This window comes from Meriones unguiculatus, chromosome 8 (assembly GCF_030254825.1).
Source record: "Meriones unguiculatus strain TT.TT164.6M chromosome 8, Bangor_MerUng_6.1, whole genome shotgun sequence".
In the NCBI taxonomy this organism is placed as follows: domain Eukaryota; kingdom Metazoa; phylum Chordata; class Mammalia; order Rodentia; family Muridae; genus Meriones; species Meriones unguiculatus.
The window spans coordinates 74,886,452-74,908,329 of NC_083356.1; the positions used below are offsets into that span (position 1 = coordinate 74,886,452).

Here is a 21,878-nt window from a genome sequence, read left to right on the forward strand (position 1 = left end):
ACTAGGTAGACCAGCTGGCCTCGAACTCACAGAGATCCATCTGTCTCTACCTCCCAAGTGCTGGAATACAGGTGTGCACATCACATCGGGCAGGTGTACATCGGGCAAGAAAATAGCTCTTAAACTGGGCATAGCAAGACACAGAAAGAAAGAAAGAAAGAAAGAAAGAAAGAAAGAAAGAAAGAAAGAAAGAAAGAAAGAAAGAAAAGAAATGTATCTTCCCCCTTAGCAACCACCAGCTGCCCACAGATCCTTGGGGAGGGGTAGGACCTTATGAGCCTGTTCCTCTGTCCTCCTGGTTGTGAGACAACCAACAGGCCCACAGGTGCGGGTCAGCCCAGGAGGCAGGGCAATGCAGCCGGGAGGTAGGAGAGTGCATGTTGGAACGGTTAAACACTAGGTGCCTGAAAGCATGTCTCTGACTCCAGAACCATGGCACCAGGTCATTGCCTGGAGGACCCCTGGACACTCTGAGAGGAGCGAGAGCATACTGTCCATCCCCATTCATCCTGGGGGTCTCAGTGGCTGAGTCTACCCTGGGAGAGGAGGCACGGGTGAGCCTGTGACAGGCAGCACCGATGGGGCAGGTTCCACGGGGCCGGCGTGTCTCCCTTTACAGAGGGCTGACCTGAGCCGGTGAGAGGGACCAAGCTGGGCAGGGAAGGTGGTACAAGGGACAGGGTAGAGCCGTGTTGACAGGGCTCCCAAGATCTTGGCCTTGGCCCGGCACTGTGCTTGGAATCCTTTTCAGGAGCCCACATCAGGGCTTAGGACACGGTGCCCACCATCCCCCATGGCTCTCAGGACACCTCTCAGGGTGGAACTTCCTGTATTGGTGTGGTGGACAGACAGAGAACATAGGACTGGGTACCTCACTCTGGACCCAGGGTCCCTCAGGCCTTGGGGGTGGGGTTATACACCCAGGTGCCTTGAGATGCTCAGCCTTTGTCCCCCAGAGGCAGGTCCCCCTCCAGACACCACTGGGTCTCCTTGTCCATGTCACCTCTGGGTTCCCTGGATTGAGCCCACTTCCTCCCTGCTTCCTATGACCTCCCATGGTGGCCCACCCCTTCCTCCACACTTAGCCTCCTCTCAAGAGCAAACTTTCCTAACAGTGTATTTCCTGCCAATGGCTTCTGCAACTGGGAAAGACTGAGAGTTTCCCAAATTACTGCAATACAACCAATTACCACATTTGTTGTCTTAGAATCACCTCTTCTGAAAACAAGAAAGTAGTTCTCCTCCTGCCTGGGGGTTGCCTCCCAGCAGCCCACGAAGTCAGGAGGGGCGGGAGGCGGGAAGCTTGCCTGGAATGGCTGGCAAGAATCGTACATGGATCACACACCCTGGGAACAGCCAAAGGCTAGTTCAACTCTAACTCCAGAGAACAAAGACTATATAGGCTTAGAGATGGGGATAGGGCACTCCAAGAATAGGTGAACGTAATTGGTTGGAAGTAGGCACTTCAAGATGCTTGATTTGCATTATACAGCGTGCTCCTATCAGAAGAGTAGAATGTCAGTGCTTAGTTAGCATGGGCACAGGGAGGGTGGAGCTGCCAGGGAGCTGGGTCAGAGGCCATACATCAAGCGTGGCTAGGGGAAGCTGTATCTAAAGGCACTCTCCAGATGAAGTCAGACAGAGAGTGGGGGACCCAGCCAAGGGGAGGTTGCTCTGAGCTTGTCATGGCTATCTGGTCCAGGCAAAAACAGCAACCTCAGCCAGCAGGGCGCCTCCAACAACGGAAGTCCAGTATCAAAAGCTCTCAGTGTACAGGGGCTAGGGAGATGGCTCAGTGGGTAAAGCATTGGCTGTGTAATGATGAGGATCCAAGTTCGTTCGAAACCCTAGGAGCCACATAAAATCCAGATGTGGTATCATGTGCCTGCAGTCCCAGTGTTCCTGTGGTGAGATGGGAATTGGAGAGAGGGTAAACCTCAGAAGCATAAACAAGGTGGGAGTCGAGGACTGACTCCCAGGTTGTCCCCTGACCTCCACAAGTGTGCATGTGCTGACATTCTCACACATGTAAACCCCTCCCCCCCAAAAAAAAAACCCCACATACATTCGTATACAAACATAAGTAAAATAAAATAGCCAGGCATAGTGGTGCACGCCTTTAATCCCAGCACTCTGGGAGCCAGAGGCAATTGGGTCGCTGTGAATTGTAGGCCAGCCTGGTCTACAAAGCGAGTCCAGGAGAGCCAAGGCTACACAGAGAAACACTGTCTCAAAAAAACCAAAAATAAATAGATAACTAAAAATAAAATAATAATCCACTCCTTTGCAAGTGTCATGGCTCACACTCATCATCCCAGCACTGAGGAGGCTGGGAGCAAGAAGATGGCCATGGCTGGAGGCCAACCTGCGCTACATAGCAAATTCTAACACAGTGTTGAATGCAGCGTGAGGCCCTATCTCCGAGAGAAAAACAGAGAGAGAGAGAAGGTAGACTAAGTGGCTGGCTCACTGCTTGCCACTAAGCCTGATATCAATCTCTGATATCAATCTTGAGTTCAATCCCTGGAACCTTCAGGGTAGGAGAGAGCCAACTCCCAAAAGCTATCCTCTGATTTCCAGTGTGCTAACTTCACACACACACACACACACACACATACACACTACATAAAGAAATATATACTTTTTTTAAAATGTAATTTTTGTTTTGTTTTATTGAGATAGGGTTTTTCAGTGTAGCTTTGACTGTCCTGGACTCACTTTGTCGACCAGGCTCTCCTCAAAATCAGAGATCCCCTGCCTCAGCCTCCCAGAGTGCTGGGATTACAGGCATGCACCACCACGCCCAGCTTCTTAAAAATGTAATTTATTTTGTGCTAGACTCAAAGAGGTCAGGGCTTTCTCCTTCCATGGTCCCAAGAATTAGATGTGTCTATCATCTTCCAGCTTCACCTACCTGGGGCCCGCCATCATCTTTTCTAATCTCCCTGTACCGATCACATTTCATTTCTATTCCGAAACATCTGACATAGCAGCCCTGACAAGGGATGGAGGCTATCACAGGCCAAGGCAGAGCACACAGTGGGAACCAGGGACTCCATACAAATTTCCAAGGTCTGCCTTAGACTTCTGAGTAACGGTCTGACTCTAGCCCACAGCTCCAAGGTCACAAGTCATTCAAGCGCACGTCAAGTTCTGCCCTCTTCGAAGAGCGCTCAGCACGTTAGCCACCCAGAGGGCTCTGCCTGCTTTCTGGGGCTCTGAGGGTTTTTTCCCTCGCCTGAGTTGTCCCTCAAGCTGTGTGTAAACTGTCCCACCCAGGAGCTAGGGAGGGCCTGGAGAAGATCCTTCCCGACCTACTTCTGTAGTCCTCTGATGGCTTAGAGCTGTGGGTCAGAATCGGACAGCTGGCCCAGGTTAGCTTGAGGTGTCCATCTTCTGGGGCCAGAGGACATTAAAGAGGACCCATCTGAAAATCAGTCCATGCTGAATAGCAGACTGCACTTTAAGGGACTGCCCCTGGACACACCAGCCCAGGAAGCAACAGATTCCTCAGGACCTGTGGGACTCACAGTCCATAGGTACGTTTGGCCTTAACTGTGTATATACAGAAGGCTTCAGACAGCCTGCAATTCAGCACTTAGGAGGTTGGAACAGGCAGACTGACCTGGGCCAGCCTGGGCTACAAAGGGAGATCCCATCTGAAAGCAAAATAAAACAAAGGCTGGAGGGACAGCTCGGTGGTTCAGAGCACTTGCTGCTCTTGCAAAGGAATGGGTTTGATTCCCAGCACCCATGTGGTGCTCACAAGTGTAAGTTAGTTCCAAGGCATCTGATGGGCTCCTCTGATCGCCTCAGGCACCTGCAGGCATTTGGTGCATATAAACACACTCAGGCACACAATACACACATGATTAAAAATAAAAATAAGGACTTGGAGAGATAGCTCAGCAGTTCAGAACATTTGCTACTCTGGCAGAGGTCCTAGCTTTGATTGCCAGTACGCATAGTGGCTCACAACTGTCTGTAACTCCAGTTTCCGGTGATCAGATGCCCTCTGCTGGCCTCTGCCGGTACTGCAGTACGTGACAGTCAATGCAGGCAAAATCACCCATAGGCATAAAATAAGAATATGCAGATCTTTAACCAAATGGAAACATATAGTAAATAGTCTTTATCTCTATCTATCTATCTATCTATCTATCTATCTATCTATCTATCTACCTACCTATCTATCTATCATCGAGGCAGGGTCCCACTATGTAGCCCTGGCAGTCACTATGTAGACCAGGCTGGACCCACATTCACAAATCCTCCTGTCTCTGAGTGATGAGATAGGTGGGCTTCTTTCAGTCAGCCTAATTCTTTTGAAAATCGGCTGTTGAGTGGGTTCTGTGGGGGAGGACACGAGGGTGAGAACCTCTGGAGTCTCAGGGTGGAGGCCCAGGAGGCCCAACAGAGTGTGAGTGGGCTCCTGGACACCCACGTAGCCACCCAGACAGGAGCGGAGGGTGAGGAAGTGGTCAAGAGAATGGTTGGTCTCCGCTGAGGCAGGGTGCACGGCAATGTTCCAATTATAGAAAAGCAGATGGAAAGCCAGGCCTGGCGACAGGACGGGCTGACCTGAGGCCACAGGCTGAAGATAAATGATAAAAGACTGGTTTCTCACAGCTCTGGAGGCTGGGAAGTTCAAGAGTGAGATCTCATCAGGTTTGGCGTCTGGCCCTTCCTCACAGTTGGTACTGTCCAGGATCCTTGCTTCTCAGAAGACAGAAGGGCCAGCTGTCTAGGTGGTTCCCTGGGCCCTTCGGTAGAAGTGCCAATTCCATTTCTAAAAGCTGACTGAATTACCTCCTAAGTGACTAAATAATGATTATGACTGCTCTGGCCTTAAGTTTCAGTTTATAGATTTTGAGGGACACAAAACATGCCAGCCACATTTGAGATGGGTTCTCCCTGGCCATAAGGCTGTGCTTACTTGTCGGGTCCTTGGATGAAGCACACTAGGACCAGAATTCAGGGAGGGAGAAGAGAGCGAACAGAGAGAAAGGGTAGGCGAGGGGAGGCCTGGGAACTTCTCAGGAATCATTTGATGCCGAGAAGTGGACAGGAAGTGGGTCTCTCAGCCCAGACTGAGCCTCAGCTTTCCATATTGTGCCCTAAAATTTGATCAGTTGGCTTCTAAGGCTCCATTTTCTTGAGTGAGTGGAGCCACGGCTGGTTCCTCAGGCTGAGGTCCCCTGGGCATTGAGCAGGGCTGTGCCCCGTGCTGGCTACCAGTTGAAAGTCTGTAGCTAGCCCGAATGAAGGTACCAAGGGAACTGAGCACTGGACAACACGGCATCGAGAAAAGAACTCTGCCAAGTGTTTCCACTGAGAGGGCTGAGCCAATATTGGGTTTCTTTGGCAAAGGTTGGCTCACGTATGCTGAGATGGCACAGTGGCCCGTTAAGCAAAAAGTGGGGTTTTCCCAGGAATCAGCCTCATTGATTTCTCGGCCTACCCCATTCATCTCTCAGCTTTATTTATTTATCTCAGGATGGCCCGGCCTTAGAGACCTGCCTAGCTCAGCCTCCTGAGTGCTGGGGTTAAAGGCTCTCATTTACTTGGAACACAAATCAAGAGTGTGGTGGGCGGCAGGACCAGGAGGAGATGCCAGTCACTAATTTTGCATCACAGGTGGGAAAGCTGGCGTTCCTCAAGGTGAAGAGGTTGCATTTTGCTTTGTCAACATTGTCACACCAGGATGGTATTGACAGGGGCTGTGGGCAGTAACGGGCAGGCCGAACTGGCCAAACTCCCCTCCAGCTCTCCTAAACTGCCTTTCAGCGGCTAAAGCAGTTGCTGGAATAAATCCAACATGGGCGAGTATCCTTGAAGCTGGCTCATTTCCCCAACTGTAGAACAAGACAGGTACGCACAGTTCTGCTGAGCAGTTTCCAGAGATTTGTTCTGGGATGTCGTCCTGGCTAGTCCCCAGACTGTTCTGGGATTCCTGACCTACTCAGATTTGAGCCGGGATCCTCGGTGCCTTTTTAAAAAGGATAATTTACACAGTATTCTTCCTGCGTGCGAGCCAGAAGGCCAGAAGAGGGCACCAGATCTCACTATGGCTGGTTATGAACCACCATGTAGTTGCTGGGAATTTGAACTCAGGGCCTTTGAGAGAGCAGCCAGCGCTCGTCACCTCTGAGCCATCCCTCCAGCCCCCTCGGCGCCTTTTTAAGCCCATTGTTCTCTTCCCAGTAGAGTATTCACAGAAAAGCACGCTGGGGCCACCTGACCCTTTCGCTCTCCTTGTCCAGCACGCACAGGTTCCAGCTGCGGCTGGATGTCGTGGGTTCCGGGGCTGCGAGACCCAGGAGAAGTTGAAGGAAGCGGGCGGACCCCCAAAGTCTCTTCCCTACGCCTCTAGCACCCGGCTCGCCCACCAAGCCCGCCTCGAGTCCACGCCCACTCATGAAGCCCCGCCTCCTTCCGGGCTCGGGGCGGGGTCACGCTGGGGCTGTCGGGAGCTCGGCTAGGACCCGCAGGGGTGGGAGGTGTCCTGGGCCCTTCGCTCCGCCCCCTCAAGCCCTGGAAGCTTCGGGTTGGCGAGCCGGGCCTCAGCGTGGGCGATTTCCGCTGCACGTGGTTCCCGAGGTCCCCGCTGGGTTTGAGAAAAGTCTACGGTTCGTGTCCTAGCGGGAGGGTGCAATGGTGCGGGAGGGCGGAAAGACTCGGAGATGTTGAGGCCGTCCCCTGGGAGGCCGCCTCGCACGTCCTCCGGGGAGTGCGTGGTTCGGGAGACAGGCGTCTTCCCTGACGCTCTCTGGAACGGATGCGCGGCGTGAAAGCGACAGAGCACGAATCACAGGTCGCCATTACAACCCCCCAGAGACAGCGGCGTCAGACCGCTTCCAAAGCCCTTGGGGTGCGCGTCTGCAGTCCCCTCAAGGCCTCTGGTCCTGCTTGGCGTCATCGCTCCCCTAGGCAACACGCCGGCGCCCGGAGTCGGGTCCCTTTAAGGCGTCCTAGCGCCTTAGCCTTCTTGGTTTCGTGCGCCCTCCCGCAGCGCCGGCGGAGCGACCATGGCCCAGGCGGCGCGCGTTGCTTTGGTGCTTGGCTCGAGCCGGTGTGCCCTGGTGGAGGGGCTGGGCACACGACCCTGGCCGCCACTCTCGGCCCAGAGTCGGGCCGTCTTCACCAGGGCGGTGGCCGGAGGCGGCGGTGTCGCGGTCCGCAAGGGGACCCCGCGCTTGCTGGGGGCGGCGGCGCTGGCCCTGGGCGGCGCGCTGGGGCTGTACCACACCGTGCGGTGGCACCTGCGTTCCCAGGATCTCCGCGCCGAGCGCCCAGCTGCCCAGGTAAGGCTTGGCTGGCACGGAGCCGGGATCAGCCCCGAACTCGGGACCCTTGAGAAGCCTCGGGGTCAGGATGGCCGCTTTCGCCCCGGCTGTGACCTTGGGCGAGTGTCTTGGCCAGAGGAGTCCGAGGAGGTTGGTGCTTGATGCGCATGACCTATGTGTATCTCATGCTATGGTCTCCACTGTGTTTTAGGGGTGTGCGGGCACCCGGTGAACCTGACTCTAGAACTAGAGGCGTGCTCCAGCCCGCGGTGGCCCGGCCACCTGTGGACATTCACAAGTTGCAGAGCCCTAGCCCTCTCTGCACCCTGCCTCCCATGCTCTTTTTCTGGACTCAGGAGCTGGAAAGGGAGTGGAGTCTCTGTGGCTCGCTGCTCCCTTTTCTGTCCGTCCAATTTCCGTTTGAAACGTGAGGGGAGTGGGCTGCAAGTGTCGCAAGTTCACTAAAAGCCTTTTTACTGCAGAGGAGCCCGGTGCAGCCTCCCTCCGCTTCTGGAGATCTGAGGCGGACCTCACTTCTGGCCAATGCTGCCTGGCCGGTTGGTCAGCTCTGACCCCTACCCAGAAAGGGCTTAAGGACTAATGCAGCTAGATAGAGACACACTCTGGGGCTGTCTTGTGCCCCCTTTGGGGCAGGAGGAAGATGAATTCACACACACACACACACACACACACACCACAACACACAACACACGCACGCGCAGCAGATCCTCCATAAATACTAGGGACTCGGAGATGTGCTGTCACTCCGTGAGCCCCTCACCCATCCTCCATTCTCTCCACCTTTCCTCGTTCTTATATTTTCAGAGTTACTTTAGAAGACTCCCTGAAGAAATGCTAGCTTGGCGGGGAGGCAGAAGCAGGCGGATCTCTGTGAGTTAGAGGCCAGCCTGGTCTACAAAGCGAGTCCAGGACAGCCAAGGCTACACAGAGAAAGCCTGTCTTGGAAGGGGTGGGGGAGAGAGGTTTGCTTGGGGAGGTGGAGCAAGAGCTCTGGGACTCCAGGTGTGACAGGTCTCCCTTTTCTCTCCCCAGCTGTCCCTGTCCAGCCACCTGCAGCTGACCCTCTACCAGTACAAGACATGTCCTTTCTGCAGCAAAGTCCGTGCCTTCCTCGACTTCCACTCCCTACCCTATAAGGTAGTGGAGGTGAATCCTGTCAGAAGGGCTGAGATCAAATTCTCCTCCTACAGGAAGGTGCCCATCCTGGTGGCCCAGGAAGGAGACCGCTTGGTGAGCCTTGGGGATCTCATGCCTCCTTTCTGTCCCTGCTTTATACTCCAAAAGAACATGTGACTCGTAGGTCTCCACTGTGCGTAGAGAGAAGACCTGGGGTGGAAAGGGCAGAGCAAGCCTGTGGTCGAGGTTGAGCCCTTGAGCCTTGATGCAACCTGCAGGATACAGTCACAGCAACACTAAAGGAAATGCGGAACCTTTTCCTTCCCTGTTAGCTGATCATGGGGGTGGCGAGGGGATGCACTTAGATGAACAGACTGGCTTTGCAGTTGGGGCGGTCTGAGGCTCACTAGCTGTCTTAACTAGGCTTTTTATTGCTGTGGTGAAATACCATGACTGAAAAACAAACTGGGGAGGAAAGGGTTTCTTTGGCTTACACTTCCAGTTCAAAATCAACCAGGCCAGGAGCTGATGCAGAGGCCCTGGAGGGGTGCTGCTCACTGGCTTGCTCCCCGTGGCTTGCTCAGCCTGCCTTCTTATAGAACCCAGGACCACCACCCACCCTGTGTTGGGCCCTCCCCCTTCAGACTCTAATTAAGACGGTGTCCTACAGCCTGATTATGGAGGCATTTTCTCAACTGAAGTTCCCTCCTTTCAGATCACTGTAGCTTATGTCAAGTTGAGGCAAGACTAGCCAGCACACAGGCAACTTCATTACTTTCGCCTCTACGGGCTTTTGTTTGGTTTCGTTTTGCACAATCTTGTTATGTAGCCTTAGTCACCCTAGAACTCAATATCCTTCTGTCTCTTGAGTGCTAGGGTGATAGACATGTGCCCAGTTTGGGGGTTTGTTTATATGTGCATTTGTTTTGTTTTTTTGAAACAGGGCTCACTGTGTTGCCCTTGTCCTGGAACTCGATATTCTTTTTGATGGGGTTTCTCTCTATTGGCCTGCTGTTCTAGAACTAGCTGTGTAGACCAGAGTGGTTTTGAACTTACAGAGATCTGCCTGCCTCTGCCTCCCTATTGCTGGGATCAAAAGTGTGTGTGTCACTGTGCCGAGATTGTTTATTTGCTAATAATTTTTTATTAAGGGCCACTGAGATGGCTTTGGGTAAAGGCACTTGCTGCCAAACCTGACATTGTCTGTGGGTATGCATGAGGTACAACAGTTCATGAGTGCTCTGTCTGTCTGTCTGTCTATCTGTCTATCTGTCTATCTATCTATTTTGGTTTTTCAAGACAGGGATTCTCTGCATAGTCCTGGCTGTTCTGGAACTCTGTACACCAGGCTGGCCTCAAACTCACAGAGATCCTCCTGCCTCCCAAGTGCTAGGATTAAAGGCCTGTGCCACCATGCCCGGCCATTCATGGGTGTATTTTGAGACAGGGTCTTATTCAGTACTCCTGGCTGGCGTAGACCTAGCCTTCTTTCCATATGCAAGGATTACAGAGGTGAACTAACATGCAGTGATTTTTGGCTGGCTTCTTGATTAGTCCACAAGAGCCTAGGCCCTGGGCTGTGGGGCCAGTAAGGATGGAATCCTGCCACTGGGTTTGGTATGCTGTGTGTAGCCTCTGGGTCCTGCCTGGTCTTGGTGCCAAAAGACCAAGTGGTTCGTGGGTTAGGGTCAAATGTCAAGGCTCTCCCAGTCATACATCCCCAACACCCATTCTGGGTCATCCTTACTCAGAGGGCCCAAGGATGGGGATCAGTGAGCTCAGGGCATGGGTTTTGGGGTAAGTGTCTGTGATGAGTCAGCAGTGCCCAGGTTCAAGGACCAGATAGATAACCTGGATAGATAGATAGCACTGTTTAAGGAGCCTGGTGCTGCCACCTGCCAGCCAAACCTGTCTCCTGGGCAAGGATGTGGCTTGGTAACAGAGGCTTGTCCCATGTGCCCAGGGTATTGCAAAAGACAGTTGTTTTTTCTTTTCCAGCAACAGCTGAATGACTCCTCCGTCATCATCAGTGCCCTCAAGACTTACCTGGTTTCAGGGTAAGTTGCTCCTGGGAGACCCAGCAGTCCCTTCTCTGAGGGTAAGGCTGCTCTAGATATTTCTAGAATAGACCAACGGTATCCTACTCCAGTGCCTGCCTACTGTAGCTCCCCCATCTTCTCCTGTCAGTAAAGCAGTCCTCCTGCCTAACCTAATCCCTTTTGCTGTAAGTCAAGGCTGGGTTGGGCTGGGTTGGTAGGCCGAGGGGGCAGGAGGACAGAGTCAGGCTGAAGCTGTAGCCTTCCCCTGAAGGCAGCCCCTGGAAGAGATCATCACCTATTACCCACCCATGAAGGCCACCAATGACCAGGGCAAGGAGGTGACTGAGTTCTGCAACAAGTACTGGCTCATGCTGGATGAGAAGGAGGCCCAGCAGATGTATGGCGGGAAGGAAGCCAGGACGTGAGTGGCGCCGCGGCTGCAAGGGGGGTGGGGGTGGACCCAGCTAAAGTGAATGCTCTTGAGCAGTGGTTCTCAACCTGTGGGTCTCGACCCCTTTCACAGGGGTTGCATATCAGGTTACATATTCACAACAGGAGCAAATTACAGGTATGAAGTAGCGATAAAAGAATTCCATGGTTGGGGGTCACCACAGCGTGAGGAACTGTATTAGAGGGTTTGCAGCATTAGGAAGGTTGAGAACCACTGTTCTGGGTAGTCCTGTGGGAAACTGGGTGCTGGGGCAGAGCTCTGGCTCTGGCTCGGGGACAGTGCATCAGCCCGTGTGTCCTGTGTCTGCAGGGAGGAGATGAAGTGGCGGCAGTGGGCAGATGACTGGCTGGTGCACCTCATCTCCCCCAATGTGTACCGAACACCTGCTGAGGCCTTGGCTTCCTTCGACTACATTGTCCGTGAGGGCAGGTTCGGGGCTGTGGAGGCCACAATGGCCAAGTATGTGGGTGCAGCGGCCATGTACATCATCAGCAAGCGCCTCAAAAGCAGGTGATGACTCGTCAAGTGTACTCACATGCAGGAACAGGGGCCTGCACTCCCCGGTCGAGGCATGGCGGTCTGTGTAGCATCCATCAAACCCCTCAGGAGGGAAAAGGGAAACTGAGGCCTAGAGAAGATAGGCCAGGTTTTGGGGTCAGAGCCCTGCCCTGTGCCTTCTGTTTCTGCCTCCTTGTCAGGGTCTCTTCCTCATCTTGAGCCACACACCATCACTCATCAGAGGCAGGTGCTCAGTGATGGGGGTACCATCCCCTCACCTAGGGCTGCCCGAGTCACCCAGCCTTTCTCTCTATCCAGGCACCACCTGCAGGATGACGTACGTGCAGACCTCTATGAGGCAGCCAACAAGTGGGTAACAGCCGTGGGCAAAGACCGGCCATTCATGGGGGGTCAGGAGCCTAACCTTGCTGACCTGGTGAGTGTGATATTGATAGCGTGGCCCACCCTTGGGGAGGGAAAGCCCAGATAAGGCCTACCTTCTGCAGCTCCCTGTTCCCCAGAGGAACTGTGTTTCTCCCTTGTGCGTGTGTTGTCAGGAGAAAAAGCAAACAGGACTTTCATGGTTTTCATACCTGAAAGGCTCAGGAAGGGGGTAGTTTCAGGCTGGGCAGGATCCAGGGGCCTGAGTGGCAGTGGCAGGGCCTAGGCTCTCCCTCTGATTTCCTAGCTCAGTCGCAGCATGCCTGGGCTCCAGGCTTTCACCTGGCAGCCTCACTGGCCTAGCTTTAGGCTTTCTGTCCTTGAGTAGTCCTGTAACCAGGAATCCAGGGTCTGACAAGGTGCTGATAGCTCCTCCCGAAATCCTACACAACTGGAAGCAAACAAGCAGTGTGGGTGCCCCGTCTGAGGCCTTAGTGCCCTGATGGGCCCAGTGTGATGGCTGTTCCTTGACCCTTCCCTAGGCGGTGTATGGCGTGCTGCGAGTGATGGAGGGTCTGGAAGCCTTCACCGACCTTATGCAACACTCACGCATCCAGCCCTGGTACCTGCGGATGGAACGGGCCATTGGAGAAGCCCGCTCAATGTAGTGTGTCCCCCCTTGCTACAGAGACTAGTTTCTAGGGGGTCAAGACCTCTGGACTAGCCCCCTGGCTACGCTGGTAGGGGGCAGAGTCATTTCATCTCTGGTCCAGTGGCCCCTCAGCTCTCTTTCTAATGGTGGACATTTCTAGGGCCCTTGATGCTGGGGATGAGGCCCAAGCTCACAGCAGTTCTGGCGTCACAAAGGACTCCCCTCTAACCCTAGCCGGGGGCCTGATCTTTTCAACTCTGGCTCCTTGTGGGATCAGATTGGCTCCTGCCCTGGACAAGGGTAGGAAGTCTGTGACAGGGAAAGCCCAGTCCCCATGTCTCCCGGTTCCAGCTCTTCCCAGGTGCCCCTGGGACTATTGTATTTGCAATAAAGGAGAAGCCTGCTGCTCCCCTCTGGCAGCCACTGTTCTGAGTCTGGTCTGTGTGGTAGGGGCTCCTGGGGCTGTCAGTCAAGGAATGCCAAGGCAGGCTGCATTAACCCTGTTGCCTGTGCCATGCAATAAGTGCCTGCTGAAGGTCACCAGAATCTTGGACATGAGGGTTAGTCTGGTTGTGTCCCCCCTGACCATGGAGCTCCGGGCAGTGACACTTTTCCCCAGTCTATCAGATGGGCAGATTAGTAGCCCTATCTCTGAGACACATGCGAAAGTTGTGTATGGCAGCACCCAGTTGTTATCCTAACAGTGAAAAGGCTGAGGCAGGAGTACCAAGACTTTAGTCCGGGGCTGCACGGTGAGCCCTTGTCTCCAGAAGAAAGGATGGATCTGGAGATGCCGCTCCGGCAGTAGAGTGCCAACTCAGCACATATAAAGCCCTGGCTTCCACCACAGAGGCAGGATGTGGTAATGTACACTAATAATCCTGGGAGGAGGCAGGAAGATCAGAAGTTCAAAGTCACCTTCATACACAGTGTATTTTGAGGTCAGCCTCAAAATATAAAACCAAAACCCAACAAAGTCACCATGGGATGAGGAGGTTGGGGGGTTGGTGCAGGTCAAGTGCTTGTAAGCTCAACAGGGCCAGGTGTTTAAACCTCTACAGACGAGGAGCTGCACTTCAGAGACACTTCTGAGCGCCCCACAGGCATCCTGTGGTCAGCCCAGGCTAGATAGTCTATAGCCTCTTGGTTTTTTGCTTTTTAAGTGTGTGTGTGTGTGTGTGTGTGTGTGTGTGTGTGTGTGTATATGTATATTTATGTTTTGCTTGCATGCATGTCTGTACCATGTGCATGCCTAGTGCCTGCAGAAGTCAGAAGAAGGCACTGGATCTCCTGAGACTGGAGCTAAGATGTTGTGGCCACCAGCATGGGTGCTAGGAACCAAAGGGGCCCTCAGGAAGGGCAGCCACTGAAGTCATCTCTGTAGTCCCCATCAATCCATGCTCTTAAGAGCATCCTTTAAGTTGATGGGGTGCAGTATGCTGGCCTGTGCAGGTGTGTGGAAGCATGCCTGCTTCTTGTGTCCTCCAGCCCTGGAACTCTGCCCTTGCCAGTATGTGCTACACTGGCTCCTCTTTGCAGGGCACCTCTTCAGGTGGGCCATGGCCCACTCACCTAGCAGGACCTTTTGAGGTATCAAGTGCCAGCATTTGGGGCTGTGGAAGGAGGCTTGAGTCAGTGTGCCTGAGACAGATGATATGGAGGCCATCCCTGGATGTGGAGGCCCCAGAGTCACAGCTGCTTCCAGATAGTGGCACACCTCAAGTCTGAGAGACCTTGGTCCAGTTTAGGCCTTATAGACCCCAGAGGACCCAGAAACTAAGCCAGTAATGCTATGGGACAGGGATAAGGGCCCTCCATCTTCCCACTGTTTGTATCTCGCCATCCTCCATCCCATCATCTCTTTATGCCTTCATCCCTCCATCTCTTTATCCCTGTATTCCTCTTATCTCTCCGTGCCTCCATAATCTCCATCCCTATATCTGTTTCTTCATGCCTCCATCCTCCCATCCCACATCCTACCATCTGCATTCGCAATCCCTGCATCCCTATATTTCTGTACCTTCAACTCTCCATCCTTGCATCCCTGCTTCCAACCTCCCAAGTTCCCCTCTCTTTCCAAGACTCTGTCCACCCTTGTTCCTTGGTACCTCCCCGAGGAGGCTGACTCACTTCCTTCAATCCCAGTTTTCCCAAAGGAAGCAGTTATACCCATACCGTGGTAAGATGTCCTGCACTGGCCATCAGTTGCGTCTAGCCTTAGATCTCCCTCGAGGTCACCTGAGTTAGGAGGCGGGGCAGGCAGGTTTTGTCTCAGCTGCCAAACAGCCTCTCATCTTCGCAGACACGTTCATGTTTTCTTCTCTCTGCATTCCACAGAGAGCAGTAGGGCTGGCAGAGCCATGGGGTCCCAAGGAGTGGCCCTGAGGGTTTTTCCCAGGGACTGCTGTAGGCGGGAGAAGACTGCACTGACTGGCAGGTGATGAAAACTCCAAGGACTGCTAGCCAGACTGGCTTCCTATGACTTTGACGGAGAAGGCACCTAGGCCTAGCTTCCAGTGTGCTTCCCACAGCCACCAGGAGGCACTAGAGAGCCGGCAAAGCCTTCAAGAGCTGGAAACAGCAGGGGGCTGCCACCTTGTGGCCAATTCCAGGTCTGGTTTTGTGGCTTTCACTGTCCAAATAGTCTGTCTGATAGCTTTAGCATTTAAGCGTTTGGAGATGAGTAGAAAATAAATCGCATTTCGTAGGGCGTCAGAGCTGACCCAGGAGCCACAGCCTGATCTTTGTCATGTTCAGGTCACAGTGAGTCTTCCGTGGTCTGCTTTTGAGATAGGTCTCTAACCCAGGCTGGGCTGGAACCTAGCCTGACCTCCAACTATGGCCTCCTAAGTGTCAGGATTATAGATGTGAACGATGTTGCTTAGCTTCCCCTATGGTCTTGGCAGAGCCAGAGGCCAGAGTTTGGGCCTCTCTTGGCTGTGACCTTGGGTAAGCCTCATCTCTCTGGTGAACTGGCAGCAGGGGCCATCCGTGGGGTTGGTGAGGTTGGCATCCAGAGGTGTTTGGAAGATGGTACAGGCTTGGTATTCAGGGATGATGTGTGTAATCAGTGAGGTCGGCTGTCTACCTCTGAACAACGTCGCCATGGCTCCCAGCACTGAGTCAAGGAGTAGGGCTTGGAGAATCCTGAGTACAAGATGCCTCCTCCGTGGTAGCCAGGGAGGGAGGCCGCAGGGAGGATTCTAGTTTGCTTGCTTTTGTTTGTTAAATTTCCATTTAAAAATATTTTGAAGAATTATTAAGTATCGTGCATATGTGCACATGCTTGCATATGTGTGTGCATACTCATGAGGAGGCAAGAAGCGTCCATTGCCCCAGGAGCTGGAGTTAGAGGCCATGGTGGACAGCCTGACATGGGTGCTGAGAACTGAGCCTGGATCTCATGAGAACAGTTTTGTGAACTTGACCACTGAGCCACCTCTCCCACCCCTTACATTTTCTCTGGGATTAGGTGAACATGAATACTTAATCTCCATAGAAACCATTCTAGGTTAAAACTGTTCTCACCAGCTCCAACAACTGTCTGATTTTCCAGTGTGCCGCTGGATTCTGATGGGTGGGAATGTTTGATGGTACCAGAGAAGGAGTACCTTTTCATTTGGTTTGGTTTTGTTAAGACAGGGTCTGGTCTGTATTCCAGGCAACTCTGAACTCAATGTGTGGCTCAGCTGGCCTCATACACACATTACAAAAGGCCCCTGTTACAGCCTCCAGAGTGCCAGGGCTACTGAAAACTGCTCACACCTGGCAGGGAACTATGTGTATGGCGGGGAGTGGTTCAGGCAGCTGATTCAAAGTTCCCCATCTCCAGAACCTGTTGCACTTGATGTGGTGCAGGGAATTTATAGGTGTGATCAAAGTGTTGATTTTGAGATGGGGAGATTGCCTACAGGCCCTAAAAGCAATCAGGAGAGGCAGACAGAAAGCCAGGTAGATGTCACAAGCCTGGGATCCCAGAACACCAGGAAGTAAAGGCAGGAAAATCAGAAGTTCAAGGTCATCTTCCTCCTCTACAAGGTGAATTTGGGGCCAGCCTGAGTTACATTAACAATATATTAATCCCAGCACTCAGGAGGCAGAGGTAGGTGGATCTCTGAGTTCAAGGCCAGCCTGGTCTACAGAGTAAGTTCCAGGACAACCAGGACTACACAGAGAAACCCTATCTTGAAAAAAAAAAATCAAAACAAAAACAAAAAGCCCGAAAATATAAAGCAGACAGGAAGATGTGGTCAGAGACAGGACGCACCTCTGTGTGGCAGCACAGTGGCTGGAGAAGTCGTAAAGGGTCACAAGCCACAGAGCACAGAAGCCTCCAGAAGCTAGGAGACCATCCCAAAGCCTGCAGGAGGAGCCATACCTGCTGACATCTTGAGTTGTGTCAGTAGAACTGACCTTGGACTTCAGGCCTCCAGAAACTGGCCTGTTCTGAGTCACTGAGCTTGTGGTTACTGGTAACAGCAGCCCTGAGGTGTTCACGTGGAACAAGTCTGTGGTCTTCTGTGTTCCTCTCTGTAAAGATAGGGAGAAGCAGGGATCCCCACACTGGCTGATGAGACCAGCTCCCCTCTCCCATCAGCCTCAGCAAGTGCTATGAGAAATAAAGCTCTCTCCAGGACCATAGGGTGGGCTCACAGCGACAGAAAATGACAGGAGGAGATCATTTCATTGGGCTGCTCTGCTATCTGGCCCTGTGCTTGAAGACTCTGTCTAGCAGGCCCTGGTTGATGACACCTGCAGAAGGACTGGGGAGGTCACTGCTGCTTCTGGCCTTGAGTTTACTTCAGCTCTGCCTCCTGCAGTTCTCATCCAACCTAGGCCGACCATGGCCACGCTGGGCTGGCTGGCCCTTGGGTGCAAAGACCAAGGTTCACCAGGGCAGTTGGGCCCAGCAAGAAGCCTCCTCCCCTTCCACCTTTCCCCTACATTCCAATCCACCCAGACTGGTGAAATCTGGATTGGGGACAGCAGCGCACAGGCTAACATGGTAGATAAGGCCAGTTCTCCCTTTCTATGAACCGAGGCAGGTCCTTCCTCTTCAGGACTATAAGAAAGGTCCCATGCCCATCTAGTGGGGAACAGGTTTGGCCATGCAGAAGCCTTGCCTAAGATCATACCGTGATTTACCTTGTAACCTAATCCAAAGGCTGTGCAGGGACAACATAATCCAAACCACATGTGCATGCTAACAATTCCGGGCTCCAGGCATGTGCAGCGGCGGGGAACAAAGCCCTCAGTGCCAAGTGCATGGATAAGAGCCTAAGGAATGAAAATAAGAGGCGACGTGAGCTAGGTAGCAGGGCAGGGAGAAGAGGCCAGCTTAGGTGGGGAACAGCCTAAATCTAAGCAAGGCAGGCAGTGGAGGTCTCACAAAGGTCAAACCCAAACACACTGCGCAGAGGGACAGAGAACGCTGGTGTTGCTAGGGGGGCTGGCTGGGAGAGCTCTGTGCTATGCCTGTCTCAAGTCACAATGCCTGACCAGCCAGGACAATTGCCGTAAGACCTCTCCTTCCAGCTGGCTGGGCAGACAAGGCTTGAATGGGTGGAAGAGCAGGCTGGGAGGTGAAGGCCAATCAGCCAGGACCCAAAGGTAGGGAAAATTTTCATCTGTTACCCTGGTAATAAATTCCTGAAGAAAGAGGTGTATTTGATGTCCTAGTCGATTCCCAGAACCTTGGATGGCAAAACCCACAAACATTAATTCTCACACAGCTGTAGGTGTGGCTGGGGCTTGCTCCTTGTCTCCAGCGGTGGCCGCCTGCAAGATCCTAGTTGCTCCTTGGCTTGCAGACATAACCCACTAACCCCTGCCTCTTCCTGTACACTGGAGCGTCTCTGTCCCCATTCCTTCCTCCCTCTGGTTTAAAGTAGAGTATTGGCACTATTGAGATGACTCAGCCGGTAAAGGTGCTTGCCATTAATCCTGAGGACCTGAGTTTAATCCCCAGTACCCTCAGGATGAAAGGACAGGACAGGCTCCCACAAGTTGTCCTTTGACCTGCACAGAACCTGAACGCACACACATAAATAAAAATAACATATAATAACATTTAAAGCAGGATACCATTTGTGCCCTGCTTTAACTTCAGGCCTCTCAAATGCTGGGATTCTGCCATGCCACATTTTTTTAACATTTATTTACTTTATGTATATGAGTGTTCTATCTGCATGTACATCTGTATTTGAGAAGAGGACATCAGATTTCAGTATAGATGGTTGTGAGCCACCATATGGTTGCTGGGAATTGAACTCAGGACCTCTGAAAGAGCAGCCAGTGCTCTTAACCGCTGAGCCATCTCTCCAGCCCGTGCCACTTTGTATTCTTCTAAGGACACTAGTCATTGGATTTGGGGCCTCCTCTCAATCCAGAATAGGTTTAACACACTGAGAATCACCACAAAGACAGAGGTTAGGTGAACTCCAGAGCCCTTGGCTTGTTGAAGCTGAGGCAGCTTGAGCATGGAGTCCTTTTGACAAGATGAGGAGCTACGGACCAGGCTGTTAATCCACGCCTGGCCAGCCAATAAAGTCTGCTCCTTCCTTTGTACCCAATAAGCCTGGCCTGAGGTCTGGGCAATGCTAATGCCTTCTCCTGAGTTGAAGTCCCGTTAAACTCTTGCCTGATTTCCCCCATGTACTCAACCCTGGCTTGTTTCTATTGTTTCCATCCGGAAAGTTCTCTAAACTCCGGTGACAACTTCACCCTAACTTGATTCCATATGCAAAGAGCTATTCCTAAGTAAGGTGGCATTCTGAGGTTCTAGGTGGACACAAGGTTAGAGGCCACCAGTCGATCTACTACAGGTGTTACATGCAGTTCCACACCTGAGCACACCCCACAGCATGCGTGTGCCAGAGCCTCTGAGCTGCTTTCTGCCAGGCAACCTGGGCTGGCCCCTGGGTGCCCAGGGCCATCAGAACATTGGAAGGAGATCTGGCAGCCGAGAGACAACTGCAAAGGCTTTCCCTGCCATGAGGCTGAACCTCCCTCCCCTAGAGACAGGCAGGATGCAAACCAAGCCTGTTGGGGAAGGGCCAGGTGCTTGAGCAGAGAGCTCCAGTGTGTGCTGAAGCCCTGTGCAGCCAGTGAGGCTGCGGGAGAACCCGGGAAGGGCCCCAGGGAAGTTTTATGGGGGCTGAAACTCAGTTTTTCTGAGACTTTTGTTAAAAAGGAAAAAGAACTGGTGGCACAAGCCTATACTCCCAGCATATGAGAGGTAGAGGCTGGAGGATGGACTATGAGTTCAAGGTCAGTTCTATGTTATATAGCAAGATTGTCTCAAACGAAACAAAAGGAAAAACAAACCTAGGCACCACCCCAACACATGGGAGCCTTGGAGTCAGGGCACTTTAAGGGTCTCCTCCCTAGCACAGAGGCCCAGCCCTGGCTGAGGGCAGTGAAAGCCTTTGCAGTTGTCTCTCTTGTGCCAGGTCATACTCCAATGTCCAACGGCCCTGGGCACCAAGGGCCAGGCCAGGCTGCTACAAGGATGGCAGAAAGACAAGGGGCACAGCTTTTTGATATCCTGCTCATGGGGCCCAGCAGGCCTGTGTGGCGACTCCCAGCATGATGTGGGGAGGAAGAAAGGGTTTTGCCCCACTTTTTAGCCTAGAATAGTTGGCATATAGTGAAATCCACCATTAAGTACAATGTGCTTTGGCAAATGCATCTCATTACTTCTTTGATGCCACTATACCTGCTCCCTGAGATCATCACCATTCTAAAGAAAGATTGCGCAAGACCTACCTAGCATGTTTTTTAATAACACAGATATTTGTTTTTGGAAGGGCAGGAGCCATGCCTATGGTCAGAAGACAACTCATGGGAGTCAGTTGTCTCCTACCGTGTGAATCTGGGGTTTGGACCCAGGTCATCAGGCTTGGCACCAAGCGCCTTTATACTGAACCATGTTGCTGGCCACTCCTGGTGTTAAGACCATCCTGTAATCGCCTATAGCGTCAGGATTTAACTCCCATGCAGCCTTCTGATGCCCGGATGGCGTGGTTTGGAAAGCTTTCCCTGTTGATGGACATTTGTACTATTTCCAGCTTTGGGATGCAACAAATGAAGCTGCTAAGAGCCATGCACAGGTTTCTGTGGTGTTTATTTATTTAATGTAATGAGTGTTCTTCCTGCATGTATGCCTATGTATCATGTAGATACATGGACCCTGTAGAGGCCAGAGAGGGCTTTGGATCTCTAGGAACTAGAGTTACAGATAGTTCTGAGCAGCCATTTGGGTGCTGACAATTGAATCTAGGCCTAATGGAAGAGCAGCCAGTGTTCTTAACCACTGAGCCAATTTTCCAGCCTCTTGTTTTTGTTTTCAGAGACAGGGTCTCACCATGTAGCCTTGGCTGTCCTGCAGCTTGCTATAGAGACCAGGCTGGCCTTGAATTCAGAGGTCTGACTTTCTCCACAGTGAGTTAGGCACCATCATGCCTACCCAAAAATTGTGGGTTGTTTGTCCTTCACTATTTTTAAAATTTTATTTTATGTGTGTGTTTTGCCTCCCTGTATATCTTGCATGTCTGGTGCCTGTAGAGGCCAGAATAGGATGTTGGATCCTCTATATCCACATAATTGTGAGCCACCAACAAGGTACTGCGAATTACACGGGGTCTTCTAGAAGAGCAATTACGGTAATCCCTGAGCCATCTCTCCAGCTCTCCATTTTTGAATTCTGGTATAGTGGTGCTACCGCCTGGCCTTCAGCTCACACCCTTCTGCTTCAGTCCCTCCCTAGCACTGGGATTACTAGACTAAACCACCAAACCCAGCACAAACTACTTACTTACTATTTCTGTTTTTGAGATAAAGTCTCACTACCGAGCCCTGGCTGTGCCCTGAAACTCACTCTGTAGACCAGGCTGGCCTCAAACACAGAGATCTGCCTGCCTCTGCCTCTCAAGTGCTGGGATTAAAGATGTGCCTACCATGCCAGCACAAGCTACAAAGATATGTTTTCCCTCGGAGGCAAATGGGGGCAAGTTTGGGAATAGAACTGCTGATGCACACGGAAAATGTCTGGTTAACATCACTAGAACAAAGGGTTTCCGGAATGGTTAATACTTGACCTTTCTTGCCACTGGAGGAATCTGAGTAGCCTGCTCCAGGTTCTCGGCAAACTTGGATGAGGTCTCCTTCAAATACAGTCATTCTAATGCTGTGCGTAGCCTGATATCTCTGGCTTCCCCGACAGCCCACAGATCAGGGCCTTTTGTTGTGTTTTCGACATTTGGAAAAAATGACATTTGTGTGTAAGCATGTGTGCATCAGAATGTATGTGTGTAGGTCACAGAACCACCTAAGGAAATCAGTTCTCTCCTTCTACCACGTGAGGCTCGGGTCAGCAGGCTTGGTGGCAAATGCATTTACGAATGTGCTATCTTACCAGCCTGTGACTTGTTTCC

The 21,878-nt window shown here is 52.3% G+C and overlaps 1 protein-coding gene across 1 annotated transcript; it reads left to right on the top strand.

Moving 5' to 3' along the window:
* Positions 1 to 6,618: 6,618 nt before the first annotated feature.
* Positions 6,619 to 12,863, top strand: Ptges2 (prostaglandin E synthase 2). Its single transcript, XM_021658377.2, has 7 exons — positions 6,619 to 7,304; positions 8,340 to 8,537; positions 10,422 to 10,480; positions 10,734 to 10,883; positions 11,223 to 11,423; positions 11,730 to 11,847; positions 12,335 to 12,863. The coding sequence occupies exons 1-7, from the start codon at positions 7,029 to 7,031 to the stop codon at positions 12,458 to 12,460; spliced, it is 1,128 nt and encodes a 375-aa protein (XP_021514052.1). The 5' UTR covers positions 6,619 to 7,028; the 3' UTR covers positions 12,461 to 12,863.
* The last annotated feature ends 9,015 nt before the right edge of the window (positions 12,864 to 21,878 follow it).